Source organism: Castor canadensis, chromosome 19 (assembly GCF_047511655.1).
Source record: "Castor canadensis chromosome 19, mCasCan1.hap1v2, whole genome shotgun sequence".
NCBI classification, from domain to species: domain Eukaryota; kingdom Metazoa; phylum Chordata; class Mammalia; order Rodentia; family Castoridae; genus Castor; species Castor canadensis.
Window position 1 is genome coordinate 40416277 of NC_133404.1, and position 26161 is coordinate 40442437.

Consider the following 26161-nt stretch of genomic DNA (forward strand, 5'->3'; position numbering starts at 1 on the left):
GAGCCATAATGCCTGGCAAGGGGGAGGGGGTTAGTTTTTATAGTAAGTAAAGCAGGAAGTAATTGTAAGACTTTAAGCAACAGATTGGCACAGTTGGATTTATATGTTTAAATACCACTCTGGCAACTGTGCTGAGAATGAGATGTAGCACTCAAAAGTGGAGCCAAGAAAACCAAAGTTAGGAAGCTGCTGTCAGAGTGCCAGAAAACAGGACAGTAGTTTGGACCAAGATGGCAGATATAAACTGCAAGAGAAGTGGATCGATGCAAAGTGTTTTTATAAACTTTATGAATTAAATGATGGAAAGGTGGGGAGGGCACCCTTGGCTGCACAGGAGTTTTTAAAGTTGATGCAATCTCAATGGTCAGTTCTTTTATCTCCTGAGTTACTGGAGTCCTGTTCAAAATTTTGTTACCTGTGTGTGTATCATCAAATATCTCGTCTATGTTTTCTTCTAGTAGTTTCAAAGTTTCATGTCTTATATTAAGGTCTTTGATCCATTGCAAGTTGATTTTTGTACAGAATAAAAGAAAAGGATCTGATTTTAATCTTCTACTTTTGGATATACAGTTTTCTCAGGATCACTTGTTAAAGAGGCTGTCTTTTATCCAACGTATGTTTTTGGCACCCTTGTCAAGAATCAAATGGCTGGAGCTTCATTGGCTTATTTCTAGGTTTCTATTTTATTCTATTGGTCTACGTGTGGTTTTGTTCCAGTGTTATGTTGGTTTTATTACTATGGTTCTATAATCTAGTTCACAAGGTTTTGGCATGAATAAGTGGATGGATGGTGCCACATACAGGATCAATAAACGCTGAGGAAGAACAGGCTTGGTGTGAGAAGGAGGTGGTATAGAATCAAGAATTCCTATATGGGCCAAGTTAACATGTGACGTGAGACTTAGCCACCCAAGTAGACATATCAAGTAGACATCAGAAGGGCAGGATGAGAGCAGAGACTGGAATCTAAATCTGGGAGTTTGGTTCTAGGAGTCCTTTAACTATGTATAATTCTATGAAATCAGAGACCAACAAGCAATGAGGACATCTTGAACCTTTTGTAATACACCGTGTTTAGCACTCTCCAAACACTATCTTATTTAAGGCTCAGAACAACTCTAAGAAGTAGAGGGAAATCATACATTCCCTTCAAAACACATAGAAGTTAATAGCTTGCTCAACAGCAGAATGTAGAAATCCAAGATTTGAACCCTGCATTTTGTATACTCAAAGTCCATGTTCTTTACTGTCAGCATTCACAGGCCACAGCCTCCATGTAGAACAGATGAGAAAGGATTCTTATAGAGAGCCAGTGATGGGACAAATAAGACAGTCATCAACACCTTTGGAAATTCTCTCTCTGTCCAGAGGTAAAGGGCAGACAGAAAGTTAAATGTTTACTATGATAATATCTACACACCATCTTGGAATCCAGAATCAGGCATTATTTCAAAGGGAAAGAGCACCTAATGATTTGAAATACATAATAAATGAACCTCGCCATGTTTTTGACCCAACAATCTTGGGAGAAATGAAATGTCTATACAACCAGCCTCCCAAAAGGGTAGGGACTCTAGCCATTTCCTCTTCCTATCCACCTAGCACTGCTGAGTTTCTCTCCGTGGCACCATAGCACAGGTGACACAATCATGCCCAGATCAGGACATCCCCCATCTAATCATGCTCCCATACCTGGCAGCTGGGAGCTGGCTTTCCCAGCTGAAGATCAAGTGTCTATTTACAGAGTGAGGAATAGCTTAGTCTGACAAACCCTAAGCTTTTTCGAAAAGAGCAAGTAACTGAACACAAGAGAGAGATCCCACCACAACCAACTCCAAGGGATTAAATAAGTTATTTGGGCTTGCTGGAATCTTACATTAAATATTCTTAGAAATAAGTAGGCCATAGGCTAATGCTAAGAAATCTTTCATAATGAAGATACTCAGTCTGCAGTGTAACTGTTGTCATAGAATTTGACCTGAATAGGAAAAGAAACTAAACAGAGCTTTCTCAACAGAGCGCTTTGTGGACGAATGGTGCTAAATCTCCATGGAGAAATAGCAGCTTTCTAAAAAACTTTAAAGATACCCCCACCCCGCCCAAAAGAAGCTCTTGCTGTGAAAACCAGAGACAAAACACTTCTGGGATGAAAAGTATGTGGACTTCAGAGTTGGAGGGATCAGAGTTCATATCCTGACTATTCCACTAGCACACAGTATGACTAAGGAGAACTCAGTGATGACTTCTGAGCCTCAATGTTGTCATCTACAAACTGGGGAATCCTCGCTTAAGTTACTATGGAGAGTTAAGTGAGCTCATATTTGCAAAAGCATTGCATCCAGTCCTTAGCATGTAGTAAGTTCTCAGTCAGTGTTAGCCTTTCCCTCTTCTCTTTAGAGACTGGTATTTTTTTTCTTTTTACTTCATTTTTATTAGAGTATGTTTGTTGTACAAAGAGGATTCATTGCAACAATTCCAAATTACATTGTATATTGGTTAGCTTGCCCCTACTATCTCCCCTCCACAACCTCTCCCCACTCACTTAAAGCAACTGCAAGAGATTTCTCGTTCTATTTCATATATGCATATGAAGTCCACCAACCATATTCCCTCGCCTTCATCTCCTTCATTCACCCTCCCTCTTCCACAAGTACCCCCCCCACACACACACACACACTGTACCTATTTTATAGTCCGGAGACCAGTATTTTTAATGCAATTTTCTAAACATCTCAGGGTTTGTTTTTTGTATTGTTGTTTTGGTTTGATTTTTTGGTTTTGGTTTGTTTGTTTGCTTGCTTGCTTGCTTCTGGATGCACTAGGAAAATTCCTAACAAGAGAATCAGAAGACTGCTACTTACCAATAAAATCTCCTCTATGCCCATCTCCTGGGCTATAAAATAAGGGTCCTTACCATCTCCTCTCTCAGCATGGTTATGAGAATTCGGTGAGATATGTGTAAGAAAGCACTCTGAAAACCATGAGGTGCTCTAAGATGAAAGGAAGTACCATCACTGGAGGTCCACAGACAGGTGTCTACATTACTTATGGGGACCCCAGATGGTAGAGATCCAGTCTGACTATGAGCCACACCAGAGAAAACAAAGCCCATAAAGAGAGAGAGGAGCCAGCTAAAGAGACGGGCTCAGGGGATTCAGTGGATGATTCAAATGGTAATCATAGAGAAATGAAGAAAGTTGTAAAGTCATCCATGGTAATAGCTCAGGTCCTAACAGCATCAGCAGAGGGGTCTCCTGGAGTCTAGAGCAAGGAGAACTAAATGGAGACAGCAGAGAAATTAATCAGGGTTCTTTCTTCCATAGTCAAGAAGAAAAGACACCACGGATTGAAGATACCCTGGTGCCTATGCCAGGCACCAGAGAGATGGACTGCACTGGGGGGGGGACAGAAATCCAGCTTCTCCAGAATAAAAAGCCCAGGCCACCTTATCCCTCCTTTTTGGTTCCATTACCATCATCACCAATAATAGTAATTATCACTACCATATTAGTAACAGTCATTGTTGAACTTTATCTGAGCACTTGGCTAAGTGCTGTATGGGGTACCTATCATCTAATCTTTACCATCTCCCATGCCTAGAATAGACACTATTAACACGCCCACTTTCCAGATTACCAAATCACTGACCAACATGGGGAGTCCTTATCTTTGAGGATCCCTAATCCAAATATGAGTGTCAAGAATCTTCCAGTCTCTCCCAAAAGATTTTCCTGGATGTCTATTAATCAGTATCTCATTTTTCACACCCAGCAAAAGATTTTTAAAAATGTAAGCAATCCAAAGGAAATGGTCAGTCACTCATAAATCTTGAAGAGGCCAAAAATCCTGATCTCCAACCTTCTTGTTAGCAAACAACTTGGCCTTAACATTGCTGGCTCATTAGCTGGCATGGGGAAGAATTACACTGGCTGATGGTAGGGGTAGCTTAGGGATGAGGGATAGTTTGGTACAGGGGAAATGATATCACTCCCTGTACAGAGTGAATACTTCTCAGTCATCACTCTAAAAAAAGCATGAGAGAGAGAGAGAGCCACCAAGCCAAGGCTTGGCAATTAGTGTTGGAGTAAGAGACCATCTTGTGATTGCTCGGCTGGGGCCTGAGACTGTAAATGCATTTAGAAGACAGAAATAGAAGATGTGGGGAGAGAGAGCAGTGAAACCTGGCCCATTTGCCAGGAGAAAATGTCCCAAAGCTGCCGGGAAACTCACTCAGTCAGGATTTGGGGTGTATCTTCATAAAAGGGAAAATTTAATAAATAAAACCCACGATGAAGCCAGAACTTGTGCCGTGTTCTATTGACTCTGCTTTCTGTGACCCTCAGGCTTCTCTAGAGTCCCTGATGTGTATGCTAGAGCCCCTTGACTGGGTGCTAACCTTCTGCATCAGGTGAGCATCATTACATCCCTAGGGGACAGCTAGATCCAGATGGGGGGGCGTGGACTATGGTGATCCCTGCTTCCGGGTGGAACTAGTAGCAAGTACTTCAACAAGAGCAGCAAATTTGTCCAGGAAATCAGTGCCAAGACCACGGGCAGGTTCACTGTCATCATCATGCTGTATGCGAGACAGCCCTCTGTCCCCAGTGCTTTGCCAATCTTGGGAGTCCTAACAACAGCCTTTGTCACTGCCTTCCCCACCCCATGACAGAGCCCAAATTACCCTGAAAGCAACAGTGGGTCGCAGCCTTCTTCCAGGGATCTCAAGGGCAAACCAAAGACACATTCTGGTACAACCACTGCTGAGACACCCATAACCCAAGATACATCCCTGCTCCTGCTTCTGTGGCGCATAGAAAATGGCAGACTCTGGAATCTTCTATATCTTCCTGAGAACTGCAGATGAGCAAAGCCCTAGAAGGTTCTGTGGCAGGAGCATCCAGACGCTGTTCTCAAAGAGGACAGACTTTCTCCCCCACTGACAGCTTCCCTCCCACAAATACAACCCTACACTGAAATCGGCACACTACATTCCATAGTCTGCCCATAGAGCAGTGTTGTTTGGCCCATGGAGTTGAAAGGACTTTGTTCTTAGCTGCTGGCATTTAAAACTTGAGCAATCTCACTGGATAACCAGTTCATTTTGAAAAATCAGTAAGTCTGGCTACACTGGTTCCCACCTCCACATGGCAGCAGTCAGCAGGAGCTGCTTATGGGCTGCACACCTTTAGAGGGAACACGAGGTCCCCAGACTCTGTTGTCCCCACCTGGTCTGCCACGGGCATGTGACTTTGTGACCTCTATATAAGTTACTATGAAAAGGAAGACTTCTCAGATGTCAAAAGCTCTTTCCCTTGGGAAAGTTTACAATGAAACTCAAATCCCCAATAAAATAAACACCTGGAACATCTGCTCCAAGGCCTCTTCTGGTCCCAGCTATGCCTATGGCTACAAAGAACACACATCAGGAGAATCTTATCACAGAGCCTAAACCAGGGCAAGGGGGCAAGGGCGGAATTGACAGTTGAAAGGGAGATCTCAGTCCCCAGTCCCCAGCCACTAATATATCTGGCCCTGAGAAATGACCTGAAAGCTTGCTATTTCCAGAGGGAGGAAAGAAAAATTCAGCACAAAGCAGAGGCAGCCATACTGATAAACGAGTACTTACCAAGCACTCACTATGTGCTTGGGAAAACACACGGAGGTCCAAAGGTAAGGCCAGGCCCTCGGGAAGAGAAACCACCCACCACTGCAATTCTCTAGGATATCTCCCCTTTGGTCACAAGTCCTTACCCTCCACTTTCCAACAGCTTCCCTTTGAAGCGCTGCCTCTTCGTAAGAGCTTTCTAGCCAGCCTTGCCGCCCTTCCAATAGTAAATGACAACTATCAGTAAAATTCTCCAGTGACAAAGGAAAGACCATTTTCTCCCCAAATGCAGTAGACCACACCCCACTGTCTCCTGCAGAGTCAATGCTCTTTGGAAACATGCCATTGAACTTCCAGAAGACCACTGTGCTTAAGAAAGAGCTGACCAGAGAACAAGCACCCCCTGTGGCCGTGGGGGATTAGCAGTCCCCTGACAGTTCACCCATCATGCCTGCCTTCTCTCTCACTGAATCCCACGCAGGCTTAGAGAAGAAGCATCAAGCTCTTATGAGCCTACCCCTGAGGTCTAACCAGAGCCAATGTCTAAAGCCATTCTACCCATCAGACATCCAGAGGAGGGAGAGATAGCATGGGCGAGGCACGAACAGAAAGCCATGTGACCTCCAGCTTGTCCCAAATAAAGCTGTGTGGCCTTATACAGGTGGCTCCACTTCTCTGAGCTCTTCTCTATTGACCTAGAATCTATGTAGACACAACACTTGGTCTAATTTTGCTCTTCTTCTTCCTCCAATCACCATCCTCAACACATATACACACCTACAGACTTGCCCATCTCAGAGGAGTATTCATTTTACAAGTGAGTAGAATTCCCTATTACTTACATTCCCATAAAACTGCAAATTTCTTCATGAAAAGTGCACAGACTTGGGGTGTTAAGAAACTCTCCCTTCTCCGTCGTGCTCCCATACTTTTCCTTCTGATGAAAGCTTAGAAATCATGAACTCTAAATCCTCATTTTAAGAGGCCCAGCCCTTAAAGTTAAGGACTCGCCCAAGGGCACCGAGTGGCCAAGTCACTAATGGTTGAGCACCATCTCCCCGTGTGCACCCCCCCAACTCCCTGCAGCCAGGCTCTACTCACATATAGCGCAAATGGGGGTTCTTGGCGAAGGCCCTGGGCTGAATGCTCCGGAGTCCAGAATTCTTGATGGTCCTGGGCAGAGAGGAAAAGATGGTCAGCAGGGCCCCTGGTGGTTGGGGCTGGCAGGAGGCAGCCCTCCCACCTCCCATCAATGGTCTACAGCTCTGTGAGAAGCATCTGGACCCACTGCCCTCAGGGACCTAGGTGAGGGGTAGCATGTGAATAGGCAGTGTTGGCAGCTGCCCTCTACCTAACCTGGCTAGCTGGTGACAGTGAGGATTCCTGCTGGTCCAACAACAAGAGGTCCGTAGCCCAGTTTGTGCCTTCCCACCCTCCCCAGCCCAGATTCCCCACCGCCATGAGCACCAAAGTCTACCAAGAAGGTGGCTGGAAATCTAGCACTGGGGATGGGGTCTTGTGTCAAACACAAGGCCAAAGAAAGAACAGTAGCTCGGCAGGCGTGGGTACAGAGCTTGACTTGAAACCCTAACTTCAGGGTGTGGCCATGCAACCCCCTCCCCTCTCTGGGCTAAGGTGAAGTGTGAAGGTGAGGTTATGGTCCCTGACATCTCCTACAAGCGTGGTGCCAACCTTCCCCAAAGAAGACCCACAAGGGGGGACAAGTGACTTCCCATCCCTTCCACAGTGAGAAGCTCCACTATACCCTGGCACACTCACAGCTTCTGGAGTCCAGTATAGAGCTCCATGTCCACAGCGTTGAGCGTGTGCAGGCCGCGCCAGTTCTCTATGTGTCTGTGGGAGGAGAGGCAATGTCAAGTCACTGAGAGCCACAAGAAGGGTGCTGGTTTTACAGACAGCCCTGAACTTGAACCCTGAGCCAGTCAAATGTGAGCCTAGCCTTCTGTCAAGTCACCAACTCTTCCTGATCTTCAGTTTCTTCCTCTGCATGGTGGGATGTCTTGGGAGAATGAAGTAGGTTCATGGGTCCACATGCCTGGCTCATGGATATAGCATTTAGTGTCCCCCCTCAGCTCCAAGACTTAAAGGCCAATCTCCCCACCTGCATTCTTGACTCAGTTCCCCTGTTTCCTTTCTTTCTTGTTGCCATTTAGGATTTACTAAGGGCAGGCTCTTTTCCCATTTATATTGCCTATAAAGACAATATAAATGACAAGGTTTAAAAAAGGAGGATGTGGATTGCCTGTGGATATGGCTGCTAAAGAGCAAAATCAAGGAGAAAAAGCACATGCCTGCCTTGGGCATCCAATGAGCTCCAGAAACTGACAGACCTGTTTGGGTGATCACAAGCCCAATCCATCCAGCAGCTCAAGAAAACCAATGGCTTGACTGGCAGAGCTGATTCCAGAGAGGAGGGGGCTTCCTAAGGACCATAAGACATCATGGTATTGGGGAAAAAGTGTGAGGTGGGCACTCTAGGAGCCAAAGGCTAGCTTCATCTCTGAGCCTTGAGTGAGCAGTGGCTTCCAGCAAGTTCTTTAACCTCTCTGGCTATCTCTCGTTTCTTCCTTTGTACAGGAGAGGATTACACAAGATCAGCAATTTCTCCCTCTTTTCAAAGATCTTCACAAAGATCTCTTTTAGAGCTTTCTCCCAGGAGACCATGTATTTAAGGAGGTTTGTGTCTAGCAAGTACACCACATTTATTAAGTAATAATTAATTCATTTTCTCAGATTTATTAATCAGAGATATAAATCATTGTTAACCAAAGCTTTTTATCAACAGACACAAACCAGTGCTAACTGGCTCTGTGCATAAAAATTCCAGCCCAAAGCAAAGAAACTCGACCATTGTTAGCATGAGAAGGCTTGTCATGGGTACAGGTTTGATCTGTTAGTTCCTTGATATTGACAAACACCAGGGGAAAACATCCCTCATTACTGATTTCAGGCTTCCCAGGTTGAAAACCATTGCATTGCTGATCACCAAGACCCTTTCTTACTCTAAAGCTGTGTGAAAAATGAATACCCATACATGCCTGCTGTCCTATGGGTAACCAAAAGACCTCACCCTGTCCAGAGCCAGGGATCTGAATCACTGATCTGTCCCCACAAGATCTCAGGAGCATCTCAGTGAACAGTGCAGGTGGGTGACAGATCACCCTGGGACACAGCTACCTAAGGCATGCTCTGTCCAGAAAAGTGACAGCCACCTTCCCCAGACATCTCCTCCCTGGCCCCACCATACCCGTGGCTCTGCCATCTGCCACCAAGTCCAGCCAGAGCCAAGAAGGCAGCAGGCTGCAGCTGCCCAGGCTTCTGGAAGCATTTCAGAGCTGCACAGTGACAAGGTATGCCGAGAGCCCGTTTTGTACCACATTCTCCCAGAGACCCTGCTGAGGAGCCAGAGACATTGGCATCTGCTAGGGACATGGACCAGGTGGCCAGGCTGGTGTTGGATTCCAACTCCCAAAACTTATCCAAGGAAGCCTCACAACTCCAGGGCAGTTTTCTTAGTCTAGTCCCACCAAGGCAGGGACCCCGGCAATACTTTAGATGCAGAAGGGGACCAGGAAGGGAAGGACTACCCCTGCCACTAAGTCCCCCAGTGTATTCCTGGGCCAAGGGCCATGTAAATTACCAAGCAGATCCCAGTGTTTGTACACTGTACCATTCGTTCACATGAATTCGCTCCCAAGAAATGGCTGTCAATCAAATTGTTTAAACAAACAAAATCATTTTTCTCAGTCCACATTAGCATTCCATAAATGCATTTTTGTGATGGTTGAGCTGCCAATCATTTTTTAGTCTAAAATTTCCCCCATTTCAGCCCTCGTGTCCTGTCCTTACAATCTGAATTTAGACACACACTGAGAGGTATCAGGGAAAGGAATGAACTCTTGAGGGACAATCCTCGATAAATAAAAAATGACTCCCACTGCCTTGGTTGGGTCTGAGTTTTCCTAAACCAGGGACTGGCATTTTTAATAGCCACAGTACAACAGTGTGGTTAGAAGTCAGGGCTCTAGAACAGTGTTTGATAAACTACAGCCTAGAGCCAAAGCTAGCCTACTGTCTGCTCTTGGACAGCCCTCGACCTAAGATTCACTTTCGTATTTTTTTTTTTAAAGTCAAAAGAAGAATCCTATTTTGTGATCTGTGAAAATTAGATGAAATTCAAATATACATGTTCATATCTGCTCATTCACAATAATCCATGGCTACTTGAAAGAACAATGGCAGAGTCAAATCATTGGCTACAAAAACAAGTGGGTCCCCACAGTCTGAAATATTTACTCTCTGGCCCTTTACAGAGAAAGGTTGCTGACCCCTACAACCAAGCTGCCATGATGCTTTTCCCAGCCCCACAAGATCCTGTCCAGGATACTTTGTCTGCATGTGCCTCTGTTTTCTTAACTGTCAAATAAAGGTGATAAAATACCTGCCTCATAAGAATGACATGAAAAGGGAGAGAGTATGGTTAAGTGCTGCTACGAGGCTGGGGATATAGTTCAGTGGTAGAGCAATTGCCTAGCTTGCACAAGGGCCTGGGTTCAGTTCCCAATACTACAGAAAAAAAAGGATTCCCAAGAGCCCTTGCAGGGCTGGGCACACTTAAGTCATCAGGAAGTACTAGCCATGTAGAGTGTTTTTCCTCATCTTTTACTGAGGCTGAGCAGTCTTTTCTCAGTTTTCAAGCTAAAAATGGTACCACGGTAGCTGTAATTTCTTGACCAATGTTGATTTTAAAAAAAGAAAGAAAGAAACACATCAGAAAGGTGGAAGGGCAGGAAACCTGCCATCATGACCTCCAGGAAAACTATTCAAACAGAAATTTATAAACAGGTTCAAGGAACGCATCCATGGCTGCATGACAGCAGGTTCCCAGGAGGCATGGGATGGGGAAGGTGCAGCCTTGACATTTGTGAATGCCATTGGCAGACACCTGCCAAGTGTTCCCATGACTCACTGCTTGGTACCAGACCAGAGAGGTCAGTTATGGCAATTCCGCTGGCTTCTATTAGGAGACCATGGGTTTAAGTGGAAAAGTTGGCTCTCCAAAATATAATAAATAAATATGATAAAGTAAGAGACTTGGTTTGTTTTTGTTAATGGTAATTAATAGATACTCTGCCTAATTTGATTACATGAAGTCCCTCCTTAACAGTTTTTCTGCGTTGTTTTCATGGAGCATTTGAAAAATGATAATTATGCATTTTTTAAGGAAGGTCAGGTGCTTGAATCCTGTGTAGGGCAGTGACTGATTGCTGTGTTCTGGGACCTCAGGCTGAACCAGTTCAACCCTCCAAAGGTCTCCCAAAAACCCTGCCAGCTGGGGTGAGGAGGAAGGAAGAGCTCTGAGCCATGCTGGGAACACAGCCATGCTGAGAACACAGCAGAACACAGTGGAAGTCCCCCATGCTGCCCTGTTCACCATCTGGGTGCTCCTGCTACAATCAGTGACAAGGTGGGGGGGTGGAGAGAAGGTGAAAAGCTGCACCCCACCTTTTCTCCCCTCTTTTAAATCAACTGCCTCCACTTTAGAGTCTTAACACAGCAGTTCTCAAGGGGAGACGACTTTGCCCCTCAGGAGACATTTGACCATGTCTGGAGACATTTTTGGTGGTCATATCTGGGGAAAGAGAGTAACATCTGATGGGTAGAGGCCAGGGACACTGCTAAACACTGTACAATGCAATCAGCTCCAGATGTCCACAGCACTGAGATGGATTTTGTTGTATAAAGTATCTGCCTCAGATCACCACTAAAGCGAAGTCTGATGGCTTAAAATAACATGAGTTTTGAAAATGATTGTTCTACACCAAACACTATGATGTCTCAGGCCAAAACAAAAGAATCCTGTCCCTGGGCCACTGAGTCCAGGAAAGGACCAGCTCCCAGGACACTCTTGGATCAACGGCATTATAGGAGAGGAAATGAGAGACTGTTTAGTCCTTGCGTCTGTGACCCAAGTCAGGCCACACATTCCAGAAGCAACAATGGACTCTTCTCACCGAGCCGTGGATGGGATCCGCTAACCAAAACCTTTTTCCTCCTGTATAACTCGGGCCTCTTCATTCCATAGAAATGGGTAACACTCCATAGAGAGTCAGCTCAATGTCCTGTCCCACCCTCTCATTACTGCCCTCCATGTCTCTAACCGCCACACACACATAATATGCCATGCACCCCTTTTCCAGAGACAGGGAGGAAGTGGAGAGCCAGGCAGGACTCAGGACTGCAGCTCAAAAACCTCAATGAAGTCAAGGTGAATGTCTGTAGTCACAAAACATGATGCTTCTAAGAGGATTTAGGTGGGATGGAGTCAGGGAACGGCCATACTGGATCTCCTCAGAAGTATTAGGAAAACCATCAGAAATGTAGCCATAATCAGTGATTGACAGTAACAACATGAGTCCTGAACATCCAGAAACACAGGTTCCTACTTCACACCCAGTGTTAGAACGAGACATGGCATAAATTAAGTATTAATTGATACATCCACAGAGAATACAAAAACCCTTTGTGCTGCAATAAATTAGATTGTACTTTTGTACCATAGCTTTCTCTTCCTCTTTCTGTTTTGCTTGGGCCAATATGGAAATGAACCAGCAATCTTTAAGCATCTAGAAATTAGATGGTACAGACTGTGTGGTCCATGTTTTAATTAAAAACATGTCATGTGGATGTGTTTAAGAGTTGTTGATACCTCCAATATTTAATGTTTAATATTTACAATTCCTCTACATAAAAAATTCTAGAATGTAGACACATCCACTGCCATTTCACCCTAAAGAATGAAGGTGTGAGGAAGCCCACAAGGTACCCTTCACTTGGCAGAACTTCCCTGGTCACATGCACACTGGGCAAGACAAGAGTTTGGCTGGTGGGACTTAAAAATATCCCCCCTTCCCCATTCTCTCTCTCCCTCCCTCCTTCCTTCCTTCTGTCCTTCCTGCTTCCCTTTCTTCCTTCCCTCCCTTCTTTCCACGGACATGGCAGGCCCGGGATTGCTTCATTGTTCCAATCTTTTCCTCTCCTCTCTTGCTGTCAGAATTGATATCATCTTCATCTATGACTTCACACCACTGTTAATGAGCTGTTCTTCATAACCAGATTTTCCAGACAACTGAATGCAAATGCAAAGTCCTCGCATTTCCAACTTCCTTGCAGGATATTTCTTTTCTCCCTCTGAAGTGCAATCCCCCCATCCTTGCCTTCTTAAGTTCAGTAGACAGGACACGATTTACATCTTCTTGATAACCTGCATGATCATAACCAACCTAACCAGCCTGCTGGGCTCTGACACCATGAAGCATTCAGAGGCTCTTGAAATACTTGTCCTCTAGTCCTCACTTGATTTCTTCCTCTAATGGTTACTGCATCCATTTCTGACAATTTTCTGGCTCTTTCTTTGGTATCAGGCTATAGGCCATCTCCTCTTGAGTAGCTGCCCCCAGAGCCCCTCCTTCCTTCTGATGTGCTGTGACAAGTCTCCTTTGCAGCCTCTTGGAATACAATGGCTAAGAGCTGGCGCCTGGATGGGCTGGCCTGGAGGTGACACAGCTCTGGCAGTGGAAACTGGATGTCCGTGGACTGGTTACTCAAGCTTCTTCAGTTCTCAGTTTCCCTGGGGGAATCTGGCAGTAGGGAGGGTTATAACAGGCATTTCTACGTCCTTCATTCAGCGTGAATACACAATGCTAGTGCAATAAATAGCTGGTTCTATTACTATAGCTGGAATTGTGCGTTAAGTAGGAGTAAATAAGATCTGACTAAAGATCTACAAGGATATGAGAGAATTCACACACACACACACACACACACACACACACACACGCCTTCCTGGATAATTGAGGTTGCCAGATAAGCGAAGTTTTCCTAGAGGTGAAGTTATTTTGATACTACACTCACCTGGTAGTACCTAAGTGTACACCACCAACATTCTGTTCAGTGTACCTATTCTTGGAGAGGCATCCTTGCGGGAGGCTGTTGAAACTGTTGTTTCCCTGAAACTAGCCTGGAATTCCACTTCCTAATGAGTTAGCATTTTCATGCATGTGTGTGACACGCACACACGCAATACACCACGCATAGGGCTGGGGACATGGCTCAAGGGGTAGAACGCCTGCCTAGCAATACACCACGCATTCATTTGACTTCGAAGCCTTGTAGGGCACAGAGGAAATTGATTTGTTATCCAGGCGTATTATGTCTAGTGATCCAGACAGCAGCATTAGCTTTCAATTATCTGATATGTTTAGCATTATAAACAAACCATCTAGAGCAACAACTCCACTGCGCTCAGGCACCAAGGCGGCTGGGGAGGAGCCACATCAGATCAGTCTAGCCAAGTCCCCAGCTCTCTTCCTCTGACAGCTGTGGCAGGGGGAACTATATACCTGGGGAGCCAGACCTGAGAGCCCAGGGGGCTGGGGGCAGCTTGGGCCGGCAACCCCAGCATCCCAGCACATTAGCACACTAGCCTACAAGCAGCTGTGCACCGGGGACCACAGAGAACCAGCCCCGCATCTGGAACCCCCCTGGGACCACAGAAAGGAACATTCAGACCACGTGGCAAACAGATGGGAGAGACAGCGTCTGTGCCCGCTTCCTGATCCATTCCAAAGCTCGTGCCAGGAATGAGGAACATGTGTGCACACACCTGTGCACACTGTGCTGAGCTGCAGTGTCCTAACAAGAAAAGATCAAGGGCACAACCCCTCTGCTACCCCATTAAGAAAAGACCTAACTCCCAGGAGCTAGATCTCACCTGCAAGTCAGCTAGCTCCCTGGAGAGTCCAGCCTGCTTTGCCTGAACCCCAGACTATCCCTGTCCCTCCCAGTCTACCTGCTTCTCTCCATTTTCACTACTACCACCTGGGCCTGCACAGGATGTCAACCCCAGCTTGTCCACTGGTCAACACACCAGTGGACAACAGGTAACTACAGCCTCCAACCTGAGAGCAACCATTGCCTCCAAATTGGCCTCCCTACTCTCATGCTTCTCTTGCATCAACCTGCAAGCCAGGATGTCACACCCTCCAAGGGCTTTTCTTTGCTATTATGATCAATTCTGAACATCACACCATGGCCCCCAACATCACACCAGCTAGCACTAGGACCTTTCTCTGGACACACACCCCTTGTTTTGTGGGTTCTAGCTACACTGGCCTGGCTTCAGTTCCTTACATACACTAGGCTTATTCCCACTGGTGTCTTAATTACATGCTCTACTGAGTTTCTTCTGATATTCCTTCCCAGTCCCCTATGCTGATTCCTAAATGTTGGAGTTTCCTTGGTCTCACCCTGAGGGTCCTCTTTTCACCTCTCCCCTCCCTGGCCAGTGTGATCTCACCCAGGTGCTTGGCTCAGAACACCATCTATGCATTGCTAGCACCCCAATACATGACTCTAGCCAGACCTCTTTCCTAAGCTCCAGAATCTCACCCAATGTCTTAGCAGACCCAAAACCAGCCCTTACTTTTCTCCCACTGAGCCTTCTGCATATCTGGGTGGCACTTCTACCACCCAGTTGTCAAACCAAACTCCAACCCCTCCCTCTTCCAGCCCCTCCCGGTATCCACCCAAGCCCTAACAAGCCCACCTCCAGAACAGACCTCATCAACCCACAAAGACCACTGCCTCCAAAACAAAACCACTGCTTCTACTCAACCTGACTAAATTTGTCCTCCACACAGAAGTCTGAATGAGCATTTTGAAATTCATGATAAATTCAATCATGTCTCCTCACCAAAATTAATAAATGAACCAACAGACAGGCCATCAGTGGCTTCTACCACACTTGCATTTGGGGTAAAATTCAGACTCCACCCTGGCCAGCAAAGTCCTACATGCCATAGCTCATGCTACTCCCTCAAGACTCAAACAAACATCCCTCTTACAAACTTATCTTCTACCTCACTGGATCCTTTCTATTCTCTAAAACATCATGCTCTCTCCCTCCTCACAGAGACTTTGCACTTGGTATTTACCTTGGCCAAGATGCCAACTTAGGGTTCTAAAATGTCGCTGCCTGCAGAGAGAAGGCCTTCCCTACCAGCCTCACTAGCACCATTCTCTCTAACTTCTTCTAGATGAATAGTTCTCAAGCCAGAGGTGGGCTGTCTCTCCAAGAGGACATTTGGCAATGTGTGGAAGCTTGTTTGATTGCCATTATTGAGGAGGTATCACTGGCATCTACTGGTTAGAGGCTAGAGATGATGCTAAATATCCTACAAAGCACAAAACAGCCTCACAACAAAGATGATCCAACACAAAATGTCAGTAGTGCCAAGGCTGAGCAATACTTCTGTGCACAACTGGTGAGACTCTCTATCTCACTTACGTCTTTTCTCCTCTACTAGAATGCAAGCTCTCCAGGACAAGCGACCTGTCTTGTTCACCATTGGACCCACAACACCCAACTCAGTCTCTGGTACACAGCAGAAAATTTAAATGCACAGGCTAGTGAATGACTGACCCTCCTCAGAACGCTGTGACCTTGTAGCAATTCATAAAACAGCTTTGGCTACCAGGGTCTTGGTGGAACCAGCACTTTCTCCAGCTATTTGAAGAGACTAAGGAGGAAAGAAGCAAGCTGTGCCCATAGCGTTGGGGTCAGGATGTTGGAATTCTTGTGACCCCGGGGAAAAAGTCTCCTTCTGTCAACAGAAGAGAGTCAAGCCATGTTGATTATAAAACCTCCAGACCCTGCTAGATATCTTAGCTTCAAATCAGGAGAGAAAAAAGAGTAGAAAGAGAAAGGAGACATTGACTTTGACCCTTCCTTCCCAGTTGGCCTTGGAGGAGAAAATGTCAGCAAGAACTAGAGACTGGTCCAGCCACAGCAGCTGATTTAAAAGTAATGCAATCGTGCAAGGTCTGTGCCTAAAGTCAACTGGCCCCAGGGGTTCTGAAAGTGCTACCCTTTGGGTGGTCAATTTCCTTAGGAAAATATGAAACGGCCAGGCCACCCTTTACTGAATTATAAAGCACTTATCACTTCTTTAATAACTTACCCACATGGAGGGCTTAATTCACTCAATATGGAAGTTGTAACGCGAATTGGTGAGCGTTAAGTTCAAGTGCACTGCATAAAGACTTACGATGGCGATATTTCCCCCCATTAAAAGGGTAGATTTTTCTCACTGCAACTGTGCCTCAGGGTTAATGTAGAAAAGTCGCTCTACAGCTCAGGGCATTTCCATTGTTCAAGGATAATTTCAGGTCACTGGGAGGAAGGGGAGACCTTGACTTTGCAGGAATAATTATCCCAGAACCTGAGAGTGTCAGAGTGATTAGTCAAGGTAGACGTCAGAAAGACAAGACCTGGCACGGCAGGCCGGGATGTGAACAAGCCACAGAGAAGAAAAGACATGGATGGAATGAGAATTGTGGGCTGGATTAGAGGTCAAGGGCAGACATGGAGTCAGGGCTACAAGAGGGAGGCAGGCCCTAAGGCCAGCTCCTTCAAAGAAACACTGGTTTTCTTTGAAAAGAACAGAAAAGGAAGGAATTAAGAACGTTAGTCCTTATAATCTGGAAGGAAACCAGCCCTGAATTTTTGAAGGTTCTGGAGGGTTCCACCAAGGGGGCTGGCAAGATGGTCTTCCCCACCCAAGTGAAGGAAACCCAGTTTCTCTCAAGAACCTTTCTCTCCCTGGCTTCAGCATCATGACCAATTTCCTTCCTCTTGTAATAATCCATCTGTTCTTTTCCCTTATACATTCACTCTCTTGGAAAGCTACTCCCTACTCACATGATTTCAATTCCTGCCTAATTAGAGATTAATTCCAGTTCTAAAGTTCTACCCTTTATGCCTAACCTCTCCCATCCTGCACCTCTTGTTCTCACAATATGTGTTCCCTTGACTCCTAAGAGCAAATCTGGACAGAACAGCTTGCTCTTAATCTCCTGAACTCCTCCCAAAGCTACTTCCACCAAGTAGAGTACTTCTGACTTGAAACAGCACAGCAGAGATGATTTCAACACACGTACAGTATCAGTGGGTTAGCAAGAACCAACACGGAACTGCTGTGTTTAGGAGTCTGTGACTGAATGGGAGAGAAAAAATAAAACAAGCTGTAATCAGTCTGCAATGGTCACAATATACAAGAGGCCTGTTAATATCTTTCTTGCTCTTGGATTCAAGTCCTGCCAATCCCTCTTTACTGCTATTTCTAATAGCTTCCCTTGTCTTTGCATTTCCACAGCCCCTTAGCTGAGAGCAATCCACGCCCAGAAGCATACAAGGACCTCCTGGCAGACCCTTCACCTTTCTTTGCATTCCAACCTTCCCTAGGTTCCATTTTCTCAAAGATGACATTGAACATATCCTTGGCAGGTTCAAGATCACCCAATGGCAAACAAATGCCTGCCACACCACAATGAAATGTCTTTTAGGACACCTTAAGGCTACAGGGAGGTCTGTAACTGAGAAGCAGGGGTATAAAGGGCCCTGGGTTGACCCTTTAAGGGCAGAAGCAACATTTCCTGTTCCCAGTGTGCCACCCACTGCATGATAGACTCCCTTGAGGCTCAAAGCCATACTGAAGCTGAGAGGAAAGGGGGAGACTGCTAATGGGACCTGCGTAAATGGGTTTTATGACTCACGCCTCTCATTCCTATATACTCCCATTCTTCCAGCACAGAAAATTAAAAAGTGAAGCTGTTTAGGGAGGCGAGCTTACATTAACAGACATCAGCCTACCAAGAATCATCATGTCTGGACTTTTGGAAGCAGTTGGGTATAGTGAAAAAATTACATCTTTTGGGGTCAGCCCTGGACTTGGCAACCAAGCCCGACACTGATGAGCTGGGTCATGTCCTATGGCCTTGGTTTCCCCATCCATGCTGCAGGATGACCTCTTGGAAGCATCACGAAGATGAACTAAAACATTATATGAAATACGCCAGAGCTCAAGGGATGCTTACTTCCCCCTTCAAAAGAAAAGTTGCCACTGGATTGAGCAGGAATTGCAGTCAGGAACTGTGGCCACCATTGACAGCTGAAAGAGCTGAGGCTGTGATATGCATGCACCATGAGACCCTCCCCCAGCCCCACTGCTCCTTGCCCACCTCTACCCAACCTGCACTTTCCAAGTCAGCCAAACAAAGCCACTGCCCAGTTCTTACTCCTTCCCACTTCCTCTGTGTCACACACCTGTCCCCACTAAACCCGAGTACTCAGTGAATCTTTGAGGAGCTGAATGACTCCTTGTGGAGTTCCAAAATGCTGCATTTTCCTCTCTCTACTAAGCTTTTATCAAACCACCCATCACCACCCAGTTGCAGTCACTCGGTGATCCCAGCCTCACCCTCCAATTACTGGGGAATTATTTCTGTGTGGCTGCTGATGTATAGATGTAATCCTGTCACCTGTGAGCCTCAGCATTATTTGCCTGGCTTCCCTCATGACAGCATAAATTCCTTGACAACAAAGACTGATGTATTCTATTTACTTCCTTCGTCCTCCTCCTGCCCCATGCTCGCTCTCTTCTGTGCTCAGCAGGAGTGTTCAAACCCCACAGGAATTCCCTGGACTCCATCCTGCACTACAGAAGAGCTGACCAAGGTCTGGGACAGGACTGAGGTTCAATGTCAAGAGGCAGAGAAGCACAAAATAAGAGAGCAGACGACAGATGCTCACTGACACACACTCCTTATGTCTTCATCCTTTGAAACTCAGCCCAGATTTCCCCACCTTCTAAGAGCCTTTCTTGGGCCCTTTCTCCAGGTCACAAACCCCTCTGCTGTGTAGCCTGTCACAAAACCAAGCTGACATTTTAAAATAGATAATATCTGGTACAAACACAGAACAAAGGGACTCTGGCCAAAGGGCTGGAGCAGGGTCCAGAGGACTTCTTCCTAAACCAGGCTCCAAGCCTTTGTTCTGGACCAGAGATGGGGCTAGGGTGCAGGTGAGGGGCAGCAGGGGAGGAGTGGTAGCTGGAGTAACAGGCACAGTCACTCAGAGGCTCAGGTTCTAGGCGTCTGTGCGCTACTATGAACACAGTTCACTACGTAAACAACTCCCCAGCCTTAACTGTGCTGCACTGGCAAGTGGCAGCTTCAAACAGAGCCTGGGCTTCTCATGGACACTCATGCTATCTTGCACTTGTGATGAGCCTATCAGAAGATCCTTGGAACAGGGACTTTGTCATCTATCTCAACATCCCCAGTGCAGAGTGGGTAATTGGCTCCTAAGAAGCCCTTAATGAACATGGTAAAAATAAACAGGACCTCTTCTTCCCTGACCTGCCAGCTTCATCCTTGGGCAAGAACACTGGAAAGAATGGTCCAACCCAGCAAAGGGAGACCTAAGGCACCATCTGGGGGCACCACAGTAGGATAGGAAAAGCAAAAGCAACAATGACACTAACCATTGCTCTGCTCTGAGCTTGGTGAAGGGGCAAACCCACTGGAGGAAGACTCTCTGCTTCCGGGGAATAGAAACCTCAAGGTCAAGGTGGTGCCTTATGCCCACAACTCCAACACCTAGGGAAATCCAGTCTACTCCCCCTATTCCCCACAATCATTCTCCCTCTCCAGGATGGCAACAGCAGGGTACACTCAAGGACCTAAGGGGCTGAGAAATGCAGACTACAACAGCTGGCTTTCCAGTTGGAGTTCAGCAGGCCAGATGATGGGGACCTCCACTCTCAGGAGAAGTGGTAATTCTGCCCAACAAGTAGGTACAAGACAAAAATCTACATGCTGCAGAGGGGAGTTTAAGCCAGACCACACCTGGGAATCTCAGGTCACACCCCCAAGCAGCTGTCCTCCCACCACACCCAAGAAGGAAGCAGTGCAAAGGGAGGCTGTTCAGCCACAGGGTGACAGTGAACGAGTCAACAGCATTCTTGAGCATCACCACTAGGCTTCTGACTACTGAACTCACCTGTGTCCAGCTACTCAGGCCTTGAGGAAGGACTTGGTGGCTGGAAGCCTCTCCTCAGTCCCCTCCTGTCCAGCCCCTCAGTGGGCTCATCTCCTCCCAAGGCTGGGTCAGGCTGGTCTAGCCTGACCTCAGCAGCAGGAAAGTACCCACTGTGTGCCAGCCACCTAGGCCTGGTGTCTGGCATTCCTGGAGAGATTTCTCCTCCTGCATCCCCCAAGCCAAAGACCTCCATCCAAGCCCACTGTTAAACTCTTCCGTAGGATAGGGTGTCTAATGGCCCAGGTCCTGAAGCCACTTCCATGAGATGCTAAGATGCCAGAATGGGAGTCTTGCCCAAATCCACCTGCTCAGCTGCTCCTTTTCCTGGAGAACAGACTCAGGTCCAGAATACACTTTCTCATCGCCAACCTGCTAACAGCAAGTGGACCAGTTTCAAATCATGAAGACCCCTGTCTGCACCCACTGGAACCAAAGCATAATTTAATTTCCAGCTATCAAAAGTATCACTGCCGAAATCTACCATATGCTGGTCAACCAGAAGAGCCCTGATCAGACTCAAGTCTCTAAAACCTTACCCCACCATGATATGCTGGAATGGGAATCTGGCTACATCAGAGCCTGATTCTCACCAGAGCTGAGCTCACCTGACCCTGGCTCACCTGACCCTGGCTCACCTGACCCTGGCTCCAGTAGGCACTGGAGGTTCAGAATGCAAAACAGCTGCCCTTGTAGATATGAAAATATCTTTCACTTACAAGTCCCTTGAGCCCTGCCCCTCGGCTCTAAGGTGTTTGAGGGCATAGTGGAGCTGCTCAAGCCACCCCACCATGTGCAATTCAAGAATGTGAAGCCCAAGCCAGCACAGGACTTCTTTGTGGATTACCTGAAGGTGAAAACCTCCACATAGTAAGCAGCTCGGCCCCTCGGAGAAACAATGTGGCACCAAACCTCACTTCCTACGTATGTTCTAGATGCTGAAGCAGGGCAGAGGCAAAGGTATAAATGATCCCTGAGGGACCCCCCCACCACCCGCCATTCAGGCCACCAGGACTGAAGGGTGGCTTTGCTCATCCTGCCCCTGGCAGAAAGAGTGCTGAATCTCTGGTCTTCCCTGCACTTAAATTTGTCAGATGCTAACCATTGTCCAGGGGTGTCTGGGGGTACCAACACTTCAGGACATAAGGCCAGGACACCAACATGTTGGGCTTTTCCTTAATGGAAAATGCCTGTCTACTAAAGTGGCCCAGTGCATTGAGCCTGCCACCACGGGATTTTATTTTAGTGCTTGTGGAATACCCATTTGTGTACAGCATACAAAGCCCTTCCTGAAAGTAGTTTTATGAAATAAAAGTGGGTAACACTCTAAATCACTCTTGGGTCCCTCTTTTTTTGTGTGTATGTTGCAGTACTGGGGTTTGAACTCAGGACCTCATGCTTGCTGAGCAGGTGCTCTACCACTTGAGCCACGCCCCCAGCCTTTCTTACTTTAGTTATTTTTCAGGTTTGGGCCTTGTTCTCCCATGTAGCTGGGACAGACACATGCCACCACATCCAGCATGTTTGTTGAGATGGGGGTTTTTTTTGCCCTGGCTGGTCTTAAATCATGAACCTCTGATCTCCACCTCCAGAGTAGCTGGGATTACAGGTGTCTGTCTCCCTCCCTCTCTCTCTCTCTCTCTCTCTCTCTCTCTCTCTCTCTCTCTCTCTCCCTCTCTCTCTCTGTGTGTGTGTGTGTGTGTGTGTGTGTGTGTATACATATATATATGATTGTATATATATATGATTGAGTCCTTCCAAGAGGTCTAGGTTTCTGGAAAGGGGCAGAACCAATGCTTAAATCTGCAAGTTTTTTTGCTCAAAGAGCATCAGGGTTCCACAAATTAGCATCTCCAAATACCCCCTAATGGTTTTTCCCAATTGACTCCTTCCAGAACCCTCTTCCTGGTCTTTGGTTCTTACCTCCCTAGTCCTCTCCAATGAATGTCACCTCCATGGGGAGGTAGAGGCAGCTTTCCTTATCCACCAGTCTGCATCTCAGCACCCTCACTGAGTGTCTTCCAACCTGCTTCCCTTTGATGTCTCCCCACCTCACTGACTTTCCCTCCTGCCTCTCCCTGAACTCATTCATCCCCACATTTGGGAGAAACAGCTCCTCTCCCAGCCAGGGGATGTGTGCAGTCTGAAATCATAGTTGGCACAGACTCGACAGAGTGCCCCATTCTCTAAAGCAAAGACCTCAAGAATCAAAAGAGTGAATCAGTTTTCTGAAAATCATCCCATGTTCCGCCATCACCTCCTGACAGTTTTTGGGGAAGATGAACAGAGTCATTCCTACTCCTCTTCAAGGTGTGATCAGATGGGCCCCAGATCTGTCCCTGCCCCAGAATGTCTTGGGGGCTTCCTTACACTCCGTGGTACAACCCTCTTCTTCACAACAACCTGTGCAGCGTTTCCTGGAGAAGGCATCCATACCCGAGTCTTCAAGAGGCTAGTGTGATTTTGCCATGAAGGTGAGGCCTGGAGCTACCAAGGCCCAAGACCCCAAAGGCTGAAGAGAGAAAAATAGTATTGTCTACAAATAAATACGCAAGTGGCCAGGCAGGGGCTAGATGAGCCCTGAGAAATTTCTAGATCATACACTACGTGGCCCCACTGCTGCCCCTCAGATCTTCCCACATGTTGCTGACTGACTTCCAGGAGCTGGGACTGGTATCCCTTTGCCTGAAAGCTTCCTCCACGCAGGGAAGTCCTGGAGGACTGGACACCTTAGGAGCAGCCCTCCAAGGAGTGACAGTGGACAAACATCCCAGATCCCTGTCCACACTTCATCAGATGAGACAACCTGAGGCCCTTGCTCTCTCTCTACACCTCTTCACAGACCTTCCTCCTGCATTAAACCCTCCCTGTGCCTAGTGGTTGATGCCTTGGTACTCCCCCTCTCTGACTTCCTCAGTTCCTCCACGGAGCAGGGGAAAAGAAATTAGATTTCCTGGGAGTGTCTCCCAGGAAGATTTTTCTTAGTTTATGAGCCCTACTTCCAGGAGTTTCCAAACCAAGACACCTTCCTCTTAACAACTGCTGGACTGGAACCCATGTAAGCCTTTGCACCTGTATCTCCTACCACATAATCACGTGAAATCCAACAATCCACTTAAAAGAATGGAGACATCTGGGTCCTTACTGCGTATCAGACCAAGTTTTTATCCCAATAATCTCATTTCAATCCCAGAACAACCCTAATGAAGGGATTTGATCATTCTTTCACTCAACTGAAAGTTCAGAGAGGTTGAATAATCTCCAATGTCACACAGCTAAGAAATGTGACACACAGATACATTTGCTCTGAATCCCAACTCCCCACAGCCTTTCAGCAACCTGTTCTCATCTCGTCATCATGCAGGTGCTTTTCCTCCTTTCTCCCCGAATTTCTTCTTTAAAAAACGTCCATCCTCTTTAGATGATCAAATCAGCCACTAAGAAAGGCCACAACAGACAATAACACGTTCCAAAAATGTGGGGAAGTCACGTTCAGTCATCTACGTGAACCTCCATCCCCAGCCTGATTCTGATGCTACTCGCTCCACAAAGTCATCCTTTGGCGGAGTTTCTCTTCCAAGCTTTTTCAGGCTCTGTTTGGTGTTGGAATTCATTGTAGGCATATCTCCCCGCAGGAAGAGCCTTCTTTTTTTTTTTTGCACACTACTTGCACCATAGGAAGTGCTAAAAGTTCTTGCTGAATGAACTAACTGACCACAGGTCTGAAGCTGGGGCTGGCACAGCCGTACCCTCATTCCACAAATCCACAGCAACTGGTGAAGACAAGTCAGACTGCAGTCACCGAGCACTGCCACCTGTGGGGTCTCTGGCTCCAGCACATTCATCAGGTCACCTCTTGCCTGGGCAGAACAAAGTGAGTGACCAGGCACAAGCCACTCTCACACTGGATCAGACTCAGCTGGCTCACTGGGCGCCACTTGGATGAGACACGAGGGGCAAGGAAGGGGACGGGATGGAAGAGATTATGCATTTCTGAGAGTCACTGTAAAAGTCTCAGCGATATCTGCCATCACCCCGTCCTTCCCACTGGTGACACAGCATTCTGAGGAGCACCATGAAAATGGAAGGAAAGAAGGAAACAACTCAGGGCCCACATTTGACATTCATTCATTTAAAGTGGCTTTTCACTCCTGCTGCTGGGCGTGGCGTGTAGCTCTGTACATCACAGGAAGACAAGATCTTAATTCAGATACCAAGATGCTTTGCAGCTGCCACCTTGATGCCTTAGTGTCCTTGTGGGGTGAGCAACAGGGTGCAGGACACAGGATCCCAACAACAAGATAAGTTACATCTAGTACCCGACTGACTCTTAGACGGTACCATCACCATTGGCCACTGGGGGCTTTCTGCAAACACCTGTCCAAATTCCCATAGAAGAGAAGGCTCCAACAGCCTAGCACAGAAGGGCTGCTTGTGCATAATCACTTATCTGATTTCCCACAGACTTCTTCTCAGGCTGTAGCCTTTATAGACATGAGCCCTGACATAGTCAACCAAGAATCCCAGAAGCCAGCCAGCCAAAGCCCTCTATTTCCTGAGCACAAAAAGGTGATTCTGCTATAGACAGCCATTCTCAACAATGCCTGTCCTAGGCCTGGAACTCTGGCTCCAGGGTCAGCCTGGAGCATTTTCACCTCGACTAGTTCTCCAGGTCTTGAACTAAGTAACATGGCAGCCCAGGCACAGTGGCTCACACCTGTAATTCCAGCTACTCAGGAAGTAGAGACTGGAAGAATTACAATTTGAGGCCAGCCCAGGCAAAAAGTTACCAAGACCCTATCTCAATCAGTAAGTCAGATGAGATGGCATGTGCCTGTGGTTCCAGCTATGTGGAAGGCACAAATAGGAGGATCACAGTCCAGGCTGGTCCAAGCAAAAACGCAAGACCCTACCTGAAAATTAACTAAAGCAAAAAGGATTGGAGGCACAGCTCAAGTGGTAGAGTACCTGCCTAGCAAGTGTGAGGCCCTGAGTTCAACCCCCAGAACCAAAAATAAATAAGTATCATGACAAGCCTGAGTACAAGAGATGAGTCCTAGCAAGTTTGGGCACAGGACAGACATAGTACAGAAGTCTCCCACAGCCTGGGCCTGCCACAGTTGAACTTGTCCAAGTCCTGTCCCCAGGTGCACACAAGGATCTCCCATGAGGAGGCAAGAGGGTCACTCCTGCTTCCACTTGCAGACCTGGAGGTGCCACGCAAATAGAGATCTGAGAGAACAGGTGTCTTTGACAACTGCTGCCTGCCTCAACTTCTGGGGTCTGTTTGGTCCCCTTCCCACCTCATTCTCCACAGCAGCTAAAGAGAAAAGGAAGACACTTGTGAAAACCCTTCAGTGGTGGCCTTGGGGTCTGGGGTAAAAGCCAAAACTCCTACCATAACAGAGCATGTAAGGCTGGGCTTGTGTCTGGAAACCTCCTCTCCCACCTTCTACCTCACCCAGTGCATGGCAGCCACAGAGATATGTCTCACTGGTGCCTCTGATTGGGGGACTCCCCTCTCTACTCACAAACTTCCCCACTTGCCCATTGCCTTCAAGTCTCAAGGGAAATGTGTCTTCTGCGAAAGCCTTTCC

General features: G+C 46.9%; 1 protein-coding gene across 7 annotated transcripts in view; it reads right to left on the bottom strand.

The window, feature by feature from the left end:
* Positions 1–26161, bottom strand: part of Ntrk3 (neurotrophic receptor tyrosine kinase 3) — a 378049-nt gene that overhangs the window by 308188 nt on the left and 43700 nt on the right. For all 7 annotated transcript variants that reach the window (XM_074061742.1, XM_074061740.1, XM_074061741.1 and 4 more), the window contains exons 2-3: positions 7385–7459; positions 6707–6778 (exon numbers count right to left, since the gene is read on the bottom strand). In XM_074061742.1, the coding sequence (XP_073917843.1) occupies positions 6707–6778; positions 7385–7459 (147 nt within the window). The remainder of the gene's footprint in view (positions 1–6706; positions 6779–7384; positions 7460–26161) is intronic.